The 13,711-nt window shown below is 36.0% G+C and overlaps 1 protein-coding gene across 3 annotated transcripts in view; it reads left to right on the top strand.

The window, feature by feature from the left end:
• Nucleotides 1-13,711, top strand: part of KCNT2 (potassium sodium-activated channel subfamily T member 2) — a 251,327-nt gene that overhangs the window by 182,565 nt on the left and 55,051 nt on the right. For 2 of the 3 annotated variants that reach the window (XM_081322303.1, XM_081322304.1), the window contains exons 14-16: nucleotides 8,180-8,288; nucleotides 10,768-10,917; nucleotides 11,766-11,995. In XM_081322303.1, coding sequence (XP_081178429.1) covers nucleotides 8,180-8,288; nucleotides 10,768-10,917; nucleotides 11,766-11,995 — 489 coding nt within the window. The remainder of the gene's footprint in view (nucleotides 1-8,179; nucleotides 8,289-10,767; nucleotides 10,918-11,765; nucleotides 11,996-13,711) is intronic. The other variant, XM_081322305.1, reaches the window with a different exon arrangement.

The raw sequence follows: 13,711 nt of genomic DNA on the forward strand, positions 1-13,711 counted from the left end.
CTGCAGTGCATGCAATGAAAAACACCAAACATTCAGAATAATTAAAAAAAATGAAAACCAATTAAAATAGGTAGAACCATAACAGTAATAATAATAATAAAAACCGAAACCATAGGAGAGTGAATGCGGAATGTAATGAACAATGCAACCAATTAAATGGGCTTCACGATTCCATGGATCCTGATGGCAAAGCAGATTTGAATGGCCTTCTAAAAAGCGCAGCAGGATTGAGGCCAATCTAATTTTAGGTGAAATCATGCAAATACTTGACTTATTTGATTTTTTTTTTCATTCATTCAATTTGTAAGTCTCATTGTGTTTAGAGCAACACACACATCCACATCAAAAAGTCTTCAAACAGGCTCACTTAACTTCTTACCCCAATACTTGGGGGGGGGGGGGGAAGCCAAGTTATTAGTGCAGTACAAAAGCCATAATAATCATAAACATCTGATCCTTGGTGTTGCACAAAGCAGGTAAAGCAAAAGACAACATTTCTTGATTCCCACCAAAATGCATTATTTAATCAATGGGTCTAAAACCATGCCAATTTTGTCTAAACTTGTGGGACAAGCAGAAATAATCGGAGATGGGAAAATCTGTAAATCATTCAGCCCTGTGCCATGAACGGTTTTATATGTGACAACCAGCCCCTTGAATTGCATCCAGAAAATTATTGACAATGTAGTTAGCATAGTAGAGATGCAATGTGCTCATTATACTGAAAAAGAATCTTAACAAGAACATTGGGTCGACCAGAGGTTGAACTATATAACTGATTATCATCAGTGTATAGATGATATCTGACCCTGTGGTGTTGGATAATCTCACTGGATGCACAACAACTTTTTAAAGATCAGATAGGACCATCTGCTCTTGGAGAACGAATTTGAAACTGCCTGAACAATGTGAATCACACATTCTCTCTGTTCAGTCTTCATGAATCTGCTGCATCATTATTTCATGCCTGAAATAAAACCAAGAAGAAATGCAGTGGTAAATTTGCATCTAGACCATGCCAATTAGGATGCAGATAGGTGCTCACATAATTAAATAATCTTCGGAGCAAAGCAATAAAATGCATGTTTTGTAGTGTTAGAAAAATCAATGCTACAAACAAATGACTTCCCACTCGTGTAGAAACATATTACATCTACTACATCTAACTCTATAACACCATGATACAGTCCACTCAGAGTTTATGATTTCATGTAAGCCTTCCAAGTAACTGTACTGATAACTAACATACTTATCATACTGATTTTATGATTAATATTACTAGAATGTTTAGAAAAAATAATTGATGAATCATCAATATACTTACAAAAAAAATTCAGTTTCTCCAAACAGAGTTTGAAAACTATTGTTCTATCATGTTTCATGTAATTTTCTTTTTTCCATTAGAAATCCCTAAGTGCTTTCTTTGTTGTCCTTGTAGGACTGACATTTAATTTTTATTTTCTGCACCTGATCCAATCTGTGATGTCTTGCATATTGAATAATAAACATTAATGTTCCATTATTTATTCAAGATAAACAGAAGCGAGATAGCTTTGTGTGTACCATATATAGCTAGAATGCTCATCAGTTTTTTCTACAGTATTTATCTCTAAGAAAAATACTTTGGCTGAAATGGCTCTGCATGTATCAGATGTTAAAATTGCAAGCCATTTTTATGAGCAAATAAAGGGGGAAGTTTGGATTTTTTCCAATAACATGGGGCTCCAGCTTCAAAATACCTGTGCTCAAAACCTATCAAACACCCACAGTGTTTAATTAAAAGATTTCAAAATGGAATATAAATGAAAGAATATACATCAATAAAATGATTGGACATTGGGTTTCTGGTGCTTGTATCTTGGATGCTTTTAAACTTCAAGTTATAATAACTTACATTATCATATTGCATGGGAAAACACAAAAAACATGTAGTGGCATATATTTTTAGATTTTTCTAATCAGCAAAACCAGTGGAAGACCCACTAACTGAGATGGAAGACCAGACAATATTACTAATTGTGGCTTTTTTTACTACTCTGTTTCAACACCCACCATGTGAGGGATTCTAGAGCAGCCCCAAGGGATGCAATGCCTGGAGAATTGGCCATCTAACCCTTTACCTAACTTTGGGGACACCTGAAAGTGGGGGGGTTAGAATTGACAACTAATGGGGGAGGATAGCTTGCACAATTATCATTACATCCCTGGTGCTATCTGAGCTTGGTTGTTTTCTTGCAAATGTTTCATTACCCAAACTAAGTAACATCATCAGTGCTAATAAAGAGTGGAGTTTGTTCTCAGTTTATATTCTAGTGGCTTGCCTGTTAGTATTGGTGGGGATGGTCTTAGCGTTTCTTTGGTTGAGCTGTTTACTGTTAGCTTGTTTGGCAATTCCTTGTTTGGGATATTGTTTACTTGATTGTTGATATGAAGTTAATCTTGATCAAGTAAAAGATACATATATTCTCCTTTATTTTTTCCCCTCTAACTAAAGCAATATCCTATGTTGAGAGCCTATATAGACCTAAAATGAGCTGTGCTTATGAGACTTTTGTAATAGGGATTTAACTTTGAAGGTAGGTGATCAGCCAAGCTTCTCTTAATTCTGTGGCATAGCAAGCAAGTGAAAGCAATTTGTAGGTGACTATAAACCATTAAGACAGGGGTAGGCAGCCTTGGCTCTTTTATGACTTTTGGATTTCAATACTTGTATCTTTTTATTTCCTGTGTACAAATTTTAAACAGAAACTTAACAGAAAACAAAAGCATTGACCTTTTTTTCCTTAACTTAAAAAGTAAAATTTATGTTTGAAATATGCTAGAGACTAGAGTCAAATAAATATTGCCTGACATAATTGTCCAAAATACCTACTTTATTGTTTTAAGATTAATGGTTCATTACTTCCAGCTCAAGGAAAAGCTAAATCTGTTTGCCCACTTGCCCCTGCTCTCCCTCCTCCATTATGTTCTCATTTTGATACAGTTTCTGTAGATCTTTGTAGCAATGAGAGAAGATGGCAAGGAAATAACAGGCAATAGGGAGAAAGCAGAGCAGCTTAACTCATACTTTATATCAGTCTTCACACAAAAAGAAACCATAGCCCAACATACCAAAAAACCCACTGCAAAAGACATTGACGAATATAAATCACCGGGGCCTGACAGACTACATCCCAAAGTTCTGAAGTAGTTGGCAGATGTTATCTCAGAACCACTGCACCACATCTTTCAAAAATCCTGGAGCACAGAGGAAGTACCTGAGGATTGGAAAAGCACTGATGTGGTTCTCATCTTCAAGAAAGGGAAAAAATGGACCTATCAATACCTGGGAAGATCCTAGAAAAGATCAAAAAACAGATCTGAGAACAAGTAGAAGCAAATAAAGTTATAGCTAGTAGCCAGCATGGGTTTGTTAAAAACAGATCATGCCAAAACAATCTTATTTCATTCTTTGACAAAGTGACTAATCTAATAGACCAGTGAAATACTGTGGACGTAATACACTTAGACTTCAGTAAGGCATTTGATAAAGTAGACCACAACCTATTCCTTGGTAAGCTAGAAAAAGGTGGAATAGACAATATCACCACCAGATGGATCTGTAACTGGCTGGCAAATTATTACTCAGTCTTTTTAATGATGAATTTCATTTCATCTGACCACGTTTCTTCAGCTGTCATCAGATACTTCAAATATAAAATTATCTGAAATATTTACTTATTAATCAACCATGCAGATATGTAATTCAGGCAATACTTTCCTTTCTTATAAGAGTAATATTTGTGAAACTTCAAAAATTTGTGTAAACAGTTACAGTATCAAAATTTTCACCCTCTTATTTTTGTGAAAGATACTTTATACAGTTGTTAAGATTTTCACGCAAGTAAATCTGTCTCGAGTGGTAAAGAGGTCAGTAATTCAATGTTGTGTCAGGGCTGTAAAACCCAAGAAAGACACACAAAATTACTTCTCAGCACTTTTCTTTATTGTTTCTCACCTATAGACAGAAATCTTACCAAACTAAAGCAAACTACTTGCATCATTAAAAATATACTCTGAAAATATCTAGGGAAGGGCTATTTTGACCCTCTTTCTCCAAACTAAACTATCAAAACTGTGGTGTCTCTTTCTCTTTTGGAATGGAGTCCCAGCCTTCCGGGAATCCAGACTACATTCCACCACACATAGTATCTATTCAGCATATTTGTTAAGTGTCCCAAACACTTTTTTTCTGCAGTGATCAAATTCAGAGCCTCTACCTGTGGCATATTTTAAAAGAAGTAAATTTTCATCCCTCATTGGTTTTGGCTTTTCAATCTTCTCAGATAAGAAAATACACGCATAACTCCACCGTTTTATCAGTTGCCCTAGAACTATTTTTTTCTGTCTCTAAAACCTAAAGCAGAAAGACATCACCTATGATGCCAGGATATAAAACTATAATGCCTTGCTAGCTAAAATATAGACTTATTCAACAGGTCTTGCTGTATTCTGGAAGCTCTCTACTCTAAATTTGGCTTAGTAAAATGAGGACCTATTCCCTGCTACGAAAGAGTTGTGCCTTGTAGCTTATATTCTAGCTGTTTCCCCCTTTGCTTGGCATTCTGCTGGCTATCTAGTTCATAATATTTCTAGAAGCCATCAAAAGATAGGATCCACAGGCAATTTACTATAAACAAAGGCGTTCCCATAAACCTGAGTATTATTCTTGTGAACTATTTCACATTCACACTATAGTAGTGATTTTAGATGGGACAGTTAGTCCTATCTTCCACATTAGCAGAAGCATATAGTTCTCTCAGGTTTATCTTTTAAAATATATATCCAAGTATCTAAATGCTTAATTCAGTCAGGAGGTCTGCAGGGAAATACTGAGGTGAAAATAAATGGAGGTTGACTAGTCTAGAATAAATCAATCTTTGTGGTTCATGTAATGGACTAAATAAATGATTTATCTCTGTTGTTCATATTATTTTCCTCATTACATTTTGCCAACATAAATTTCTTTTGTTCAAAACGCATGAAATTTCCATTAAAAGCAACTGGATATCTGTAGTAGACTCTTCCACCCTTGTCAATTCTACTAAAATCCTGCATTTTATTATCATACTGATACACTCACTCAAATGCTACAATAGGACCATGCAACCTTTTGTCAAAAATTGATCAAGGAATGCAAATGCACAGAAGAGTTTCAGTGGGAGCTGTTTCCAAAGTTACCACTCTTGAAACAGAAGTTTTAAAAATGTCTGCAGAAGTTTGTTTGAGAATGAAACCAAAAATGGTCAATTCTTTATCCTATCCTATATTTAGGATAGGGATGCGGTGGCTCAGTGGGTTAGGACGCTGAACTTGTCGATCGGAAGGTCGGCAGTTTGGCGGGTCGAATCCCGAGTGCCGCGTAGCAGAGTGAGCGCCTGTTACTCGTCCCAGCTTCTGCCCACCTAGCAGTTCGAAAGCACGTAAAAATGCAAGTAGAAAAATAGGGACCACTACGGTGGGAAGGTAACAGCGTTCCGTGCGCCTTTGGTGTCTAGTCATGCTGGCCACATGACCACGGAGACGTCCTCGGACAAGCGCTGGCTCTTCGGCTATGAAACGGAGATGAGCACCGGCCCCTAGAGTCGGAAAGGACTAGCACGCATGTGCGGGGGAACCTTTACCTTTACCTTTTATATTTAGGATATATTGTGGTCATTTCAAGCACTGTTTGGAATGTGCTGAGCTGTTCTAGGCAATCTCTCTCTCTCTCTCTCTCTCTCTCTCTCTCTCTCTCTCTCTCTCTCCCCCCCCCTCCTCCCGCAAGTGACTTTGGGTAGGACACAACAAAACTAAAATTACAAAGGAGGGATACATATTTTAAGTAGTATGTTACTTTTTGTATTTCAGTGTTTTTGTCTTTTTTTTCTTTTATCTTTCTTCTTTTTCTCTTCTTCTTTTTCTCTCCTCTTTTCTTTTCTCTTTCTACTTTTTTACCTATTGATTAAGAAATATAAAAGTATGAGAGGGCTTATATGGAAAAAAATAGAATTAAATCCACCAATGTAAATGTAATTAATTGTTGAGAAAACTGTCACTAGTAAGAATATTTAGAATTTGGGGGGAGAAATAAACTGAAATAAGCACGGTAACAGGACTTACAATAAGGCAACTAAAATGACAAATAGGAATATTGGAAAAACTATATACTTAATTGTTGCTTATCAAAATAATGAGAATTGTTTTAATCTAATGTTTGCAAAGAAAGATACTTTGGGGAAAGGGGAAATCAACTGAAATTAACATATGGAATATAGATTATAGAAATTAATTGTTAAAGATTGTCTTATAAATGTTACCCAGACAACATATTGTTTACAAATGACTGAATGATTTATGTTCTGTTAAAAAATACCAATAAAATATATACAAAAAAAAAAACTAAAGTAGCAAACATTTAAAACAACTACCATTCACAAACATTAAAAACATTAAAAAAAACTATAAAAACATTTCAAGAGGAATGGAGGGATGTTAGTAGTAATGGAACCATCTCACCAGTTCACCTGTCCCCTGGAATCCAAGCCTTGATGGAATAGCCATGTTTTGAGGGAGCTTCAGAAATGTATAAGCAATGACATGTTGCCTCCATTCTTGTTGTTTTTATGCTTAAGTTTTTATTTATTTTTTATTTCTAAATATTGCCTTGGCCAATAAAACAGTGTTGGGAAAAGTATTATTCTGGTTCTGACTACAATTGGTAAAAAAGAAGTTTAGAACTGTGGCAAATAACCGGTGGCTAGGTGGAATTTATTACTATCACTGCTTCTTTTATTGCAAGAATTGGTATGTATGTACCTGCTTGCCTGCTCGCCTGCCTGCCTATCTGACAACCCACATCTCTTTCTCTATCCTGTTTCAATTCATATTTGCATTATTTTGGGATTTGTTTTTAGTTTTAAGGCAGCTGAATTAGGCAGATAGTTAAGAAACTCTCATCCCATTTAGAGTTTAAAAGAACATTTATCTTCCCCCTATACACTCCTGGTTTATTTCACATTCACTGGCTCCCACGTCATGTTGAGATAGGTCCCTGGTTAATGTTATGAAGAGTTGCAAACCAAACAGAGGAGACTCAGGGTATCACCTGAGATACTTGCATTGAATGGGTTCACCATGAAACTCCCCTAGATGTCTCTCTCCATTAGATGTCTCTGAGCAGTATCTGATTGATGGTCATATTGGATGGAGAACTCATAAGGCACTTGGATGAGCAATATGTCAGTGTGCTCAGTATGATAAAAAACAACAACACTGCAGTTCTGCGTGTCTCTTTATTAGTAACTTGTATCTGTGCATTGTAGTGAGAGCCAGGGCTTTTTTTCTCATAGAACGCTCAGAACGGAGTTCCAGCACCTTTTTTGGATGGAACCTTGTAGGGTAGGCAAGGCGGGTTGTATGACATGTGTGAGTTCCGGCACCTTTTTCTTTTACAAAAAAAGCACTGGTGAGAGCTATACTTTTTTCCTAATCACTGAGCTACCGGGTTTCCTCATATGCTGCATTTTCAAAGACAATCTGAAAACTTCACATAGAAGAGCGTGTTGAGGTTTTACACATTCACATCTTCATCTAAGCTTAACAAGCTACCTTTTTATGTTGATTTGTATTGTAGAAATGTTTCTAGTGTGTGTAAAATGCAAAGAAGTTCATGTATTAGCCTGGTTGTTTTGTTGAATTTTGTATCCTAGCATCCTGTGCAGGGTAGTTAGTAAATTAAAACAAACAAAATGAAATGGTAACACACACACACACACACACTCAAAAAAAGCAGAGGAGATGAAAATAGCAATAAAACTGATTAAACTTCCAGGATTTTTTTTAAAATAACTTTTGCTTAGCTTAATATCAGATTACTCACTTTTTCCTGGGAATACATTCTAGAACAGTGACTAATCTGATATTGCTAGGAAGACATTTTACTCTAATTGCCATACTGTACACAAAATAAGGGAAGTATAATATCACATTGTGGTGCCTTTGTTTTCCACACTTTTCTGTTCTTTTTCCTTAGAATTTGTGAAAGAACACATGAACTAGCAGGATAGTTTTAGTCTCTGGGATGCAAGCTGGCAATTCATGCCTTCAATAAAAATTGTTTTTTTCCCCTTTTCTTCCTCCTCCTCCTCTTCCTCCTCAGATCATGTTGTATGTGAAGAGGAATTCAAATATGCAATGTTGGCTTTAAACTGTATTTGCCCAGCTACATCAACACTTATCACCTTATTAGTTCATACTTCAAGAGGGCAGTAAGTATAACATTTATCTCACTGAATAGAGTAAACATGTGAAAGTTACTGTTAGTTACCAGTTTTCTTTGTTCCTAAAGGAAAATCTTTTTTTTCTTTTAATTCATAGCCATTTCCCTTTTTAATTTATTGTTGAATGTCTTCCTAGCAAAGCAATTCAGGTTTTTATTGTATGAACAGGAGAGACTGTATATTGATCCTATCCATGGCTTAAAAATGGCTCTACTTGATCCACTATCCACCGACTCTCAATGTTTTGTGCTTTCTGCTTTTGTAATCCTAATGAACATGGGCAATTACTGGTAGTTACAGGAAATAAAGTATAGCACTTTGGGAGGTCAACAGATTGGGAAAGACTAGGTTAATTATTTTCAGAGTTTAGAGATTACTTTCTCCTGTGTGCTCTTTCCCATTCTCTAAGAGAGAGATAGAAATCTATCTGAGAGATAGATAGCATAGCTTTCCTCTATTGGCACCCAATGCAGTTTTTGAAATCTTCACTCCATTTCACATGGTTGTTGTGGAATGAAAGATTCCTAAACTGGTTAGCAATGCAGAAAAAGCTGCACTGCATTCACTTAAATAGGGAAATGCATCTATATATGCTCCCAGTAAAATGAATAGTATTAAAATTGTCTATTGGCTTTAGTAAAAGATAAACATAATAAAAGCTACTTTGTATTTATTTAAAAAAAAAATATTCAGAAGGTTGGTATATAAATAATAGTTAATCTCTTCTTGAAGATATTAAAATCAACATGTGGTATCACATGTACCCTACCTATAGTTAAGGCCAAGAAGAGAGATTTACTCCAGAAAGGTGAATACTTCTGAAAAGAGATTTGTCATATTATATAAATTCCCCCTTTAACTATTAACTGTACTTACAAAATGCTATTATTTTAATTTTTTTTACCAATCTCTAATATCACACCCATTTTCTCAAAATTATTTTTTTCCCAATCAAATCAGGTGATGTGAGTTGTTTGTATTATAATCTGAAGAAAATAGTTTACTGCTCTTCTTGAAATGCCCCTAAACCTCTAATTTGTATGTCTTTGTAAAATCCTATTATTTATACTTTTGTTTCTTAACCTTTAAATCCTTCCCTCCCTCCTCCATCCCTGATGAAACCTTAAAAAGCTAGATAGCAGGGAACAGCTGTAGCTTTCCATTATAAGAATACAAAAGATATGGCTGATACATTTCTACTAGCTCTCCAGCTTCTAAAACAAAGAGTGTCTGTCAAGCAAAAGGTGTGAATTTCAGTGTAAAGTTATATAGTGTACTTAATGAAGAACATACAAAACCTGGAAAGAAAAGCTATGAAAAAAAGCTAGAAATAAAAAAATGACATGTTTAGCCTTCTGTGTGGCAGTTGTGTATACCCCAAGATGGCCACGCTGCCAATACTGAACCAGGCAAATTTCAAGATACTAAGAGTGTACATTTTATTAACAAACTGGAAAGCAACCTTGCCTGCCAGCTGAAATTGGCAGAGAGAAAAATGGTACAATAACCTCATTAGCATTATTGTGCTCAGCCAAGTATATGCAGAATTCTGAACTGGTGAAAATCTAGCAATTTTCAGTAAGTTGTACTGAAAATCTACCAATTTTCAGTAAGTCACTCAGCAAATCATATTTATTAATGTAAGACTTTATGTTAACATAAAAATATTGTTTTGATAGTCATTTAATCACTATTCTGTCTCAATTTCAAATTTCATTTTATCTATGTTTATTTGGAATGTAACAAAACATTTCCTGACCCTTTCCCATTGTGAACTTTCCAAATAGTAAGTTTCCAAAAGCCAACTGGACTTTCTTGGTTCTTTCCTTGAAAATGTTGTGCTTCTCATCCAGGAAACCTCTTTATTTCTGAACTTCAGAACTGAAGAAGCTTCTTGGATGTGAAGCGAAAATCTTTCAAGGAAAAAGCCTATGAAAGTCCAGTTGCATTTTGCAAAATCATCTTTGGGACAACTATGATCTGGATGACTGACAATCTCCATAGACATGAGTAGAGTCCCTTGCCCAACTATATTCAATCTCACAGCAAAGATAGCATCCTGCAGCAATACTTAAGCTCTCACTTCTGGTCTGCTTATATCACAAGGAGCATAGTCTGAGAAGATGGAGAGGTTTTTTTCTCTCTCCTGCAATACAAAATATTTCAAAGGGGAAAAGGGTAAACTACAGATGGCAATAGGTCATAGTTGTCCCAAAGATGATTTTCCAAAATGCAACCGGACTTTCATAGGTTTTTTTCCTTCAAAGACATCCAAGACACTTCTTCAGTTCTGTAGTTCAGAAAAGAAGAGGTTTCCTGGATGAGAAGCACAACATCTTCAAGGAAAGAACCAAGAAAGTCCAGTTGGTTTTTGGAAAATCATCTTTAGGGTTCTATTCATGTTACATATAACTACCGCTCACATGCAGAGACTTATGCTAATTCATTGTATATATCTGTGTTTCAGAGAGGGTCAACAGTCACCAGAAGAGTGGCAGAAAATGTATGGGAGATGCTCAGGGAATGAAGTCTATCACATTAACTTGGAGGAGAGTGTGTTTTTTGCTGAATATGAAGGAAAGAGTTTCACATACGCATCTTTCCATGCACACAAAAAGTAGGTTTAGTTTCTTACAGTGAATTGCAATCAAGATCCTTTTAAAAATTCTCCTTTTGAATGAAACTTTGACTTTAGGTTTTGTTGATTAGATAGGTTTGTTGTTCTTGAAGTGGCTAGTGTATATATTAACATGTAAAAGTAAAAAACTGAGGCTGCAATGTTACTACCATATTCTACTGCACTAAAGAGTTGGAAATCAATGCTTTTCTTTGTTTTCCCCCTTTACCCTACATTTTTTTCCCTTTCCCCTTTCCTCCCCCATTTCCCCAATATTTTCACTTTCTTTTTTTGTTCTATAGCCTGATAAACGTTTGCTCCACTGGGTTTTCATACTATTGTTTGGATCTATGTAAGAAGATGAGCCTACAATTGAGGCCTCTGCGTGTAGGCTATAAAAGTATTCTTGATTAGTTGGGAATCAGAGGCTGTTAAGTTGACCTCTTTTCCCAGATTTAACATTAAAATGCAAAAACAAACAAATAAATAAAATAAAGGTCAAGCTAAAAGGATGGTTATAACAGGCCAAAGTAGATGACTCAGCAGTGAAGTACGTTATATTTCATTGGAAACTAGAATTTTAGTGAAGGGAGGCCTCCATAATTCAGGAGAGCCTATCTTTGGGATATTTTACAAAGCCACTACATTTTCCAAAAGCAGAATAAAATTCATTGTTCTTGAGCTGAATTGTATACAGAGTCTTAAACAGCTGAAGTGGATATAAAATATTTTCATAGTGTCTCTCTTGATTTTGTTGTAATATGAGATGCGAAGGAATAGATGTAAGCAACCATACTGTATGCTGTTCATTTTTTCCTAACTACATTTCTCTTTACTTTTGACATTAGGTTTGGTGTTTGCTTAATCGGTGTTAGGAGGGAAGATAACAAAAATATTTTGCTGAACCCAGGTCCCCGGTATATTATGAGCTCTTCAGACATATGTTTTTATATTAACATCACAAAAGAAGAAAATTCTGCTTTTAAGAAACAAGAGCAGCATCGGAAAAATCACCCAACAAGGTTGTTTTATCATGGTCCTTCTCGGCTGCCAGTGCACAGCATAATTGCTAGTATGGGTAAGTAACACTAAATAATGTTGCCTCAGTAAGGTAATGGTATATGGCAGGGCTCTCCAAACTTGGCAACTTCAAGGTTGGGGACTTCAGCTCCCAAAATTCTAGGAGTTGAAGTCTTCAAGTCTTAAAGTTGCCAAGTTTGAAGACCCTTGGTATATGAGAAAGACCTTAAGAGCGGGGGAGGGGGGTGAGAAAAGATGCCGCCTAGGGAATGGTTAAATAAGGGAGGGCTTAGCCCACAGCTGCATAACAGGCAGAAAAAGAGAGTCAGAAAGGAAGCTCCCTAACTTCTCAGGCTGTAAAAAAGATGAGAAATTTGTACCTTCAGCCTTGCAAAATTCTGTTAATGTAGCCTTACAATAAAGCAGAATTAGTTCATTGGATTGTATTTCCTGTTGTTTTTAGAAAGGGATGTAAAGTGTAAAAGAAATCAATACAAATTTTCAGTCTTCAAATAATGTACCCAGTGAAGTAGAGTTGGGGTGAACAGTAGAAAAGGAATACTGAACTTTCCATTTAAATAACTGATACATAAAGATCCTTGGTGGAGCAGTGGGCTAATGCCTCCTTAAGTAACACCAGCTGCCTGCAATTAGTGCAGGTTCGCATCCCACCAGGCTCAAGGTTGACTCAGCCTTCCATCCTTCCGAGGTAGGTAAAATGAGGACCCAGATTGTTGGGGGCAATAAGCTGACTTTGTAATAATGCCGCTTGGGGTGTGTGTGAAAGCCCTAATAAGCAGGCATATACATAGAATGAAGGCTACTGCTAAGCTTGTAAGCCGCCCTGAGTCTTCGGAGAAGGGCGGGATATAAATGGAATTAAAATAAAAAAAATAAAAATTTATCATTCATATGCCAATTAGACTTGAAATGGTGCTTGTTTTTCATTCCATCAGCCAAATTTCCATATTACTGAATCATAAATGAAACTGATTTTATTGTTCACTCTCCCATTCTGAGAAATGCCTTCCTAATGACCAGAATCATAAAGTAAATGAAATCTTAATTATGGGGACTGTTGTTCAGTCTTTGCAGTTACTGGCAAAATGAAGGAGATGTCAGCATATTGTCTATATTGCGGTGGGTTATTTCACAAAGGGTGGAGTAGAGAAACAGAAGTGGTGAATAATCCTGTCAAAGGACACCTTTATTTATGTGGTTTTCTTTACTCACGGAAGATTTCTCTGAACAAGGATTAACTTGAAATATAATATAAATAAAATATAGTTTATTTTTTCTCTTCTGGAATTATAATTTCTCAATAATAAACTGTCTTTTGTTACTTAAGCCACTCCCTGAGCTGAGGCATTTAACAATAGCTTATTGTCTCAAGAGAAAGTACTTAAGAGTATGAGTGATAATGTTGTCAGGGATTAGGTTCAGTCACACATTCCTTGTGTAAGACTTTGTTCTCTTGTTGACCAATTTAGCAACCTGTTAAGTGAGTTCTTCTACTGACTTTACTTAGTATCAGTGTCTTTATCCATCCACCTCAATCTTAATTTTCCATTGCTCCACTTCTGACTGCATGCTTCTTCCAGCAAGTTTGTTTGTAGGAATTCCCCAGCGAATTCTTCTGTTTCTAGTCTCCCATACTCTGTCCTTCTTGGCTTTGGTAGTTATAGCTGCTCTCCTGACTGATCCAACAAGTTTTTGTTGCTGCTGTGTCAGTTTTTATATGATGACCATTGAAATGAGGGGAGAATGGGAGTCA

This window comes from Vipera berus (assembly GCF_964194415.1).
Source record: "Vipera berus genome assembly, chromosome: 3".
NCBI classification, from domain to species: domain Eukaryota; kingdom Metazoa; phylum Chordata; class Lepidosauria; order Squamata; family Viperidae; genus Vipera; species Vipera berus.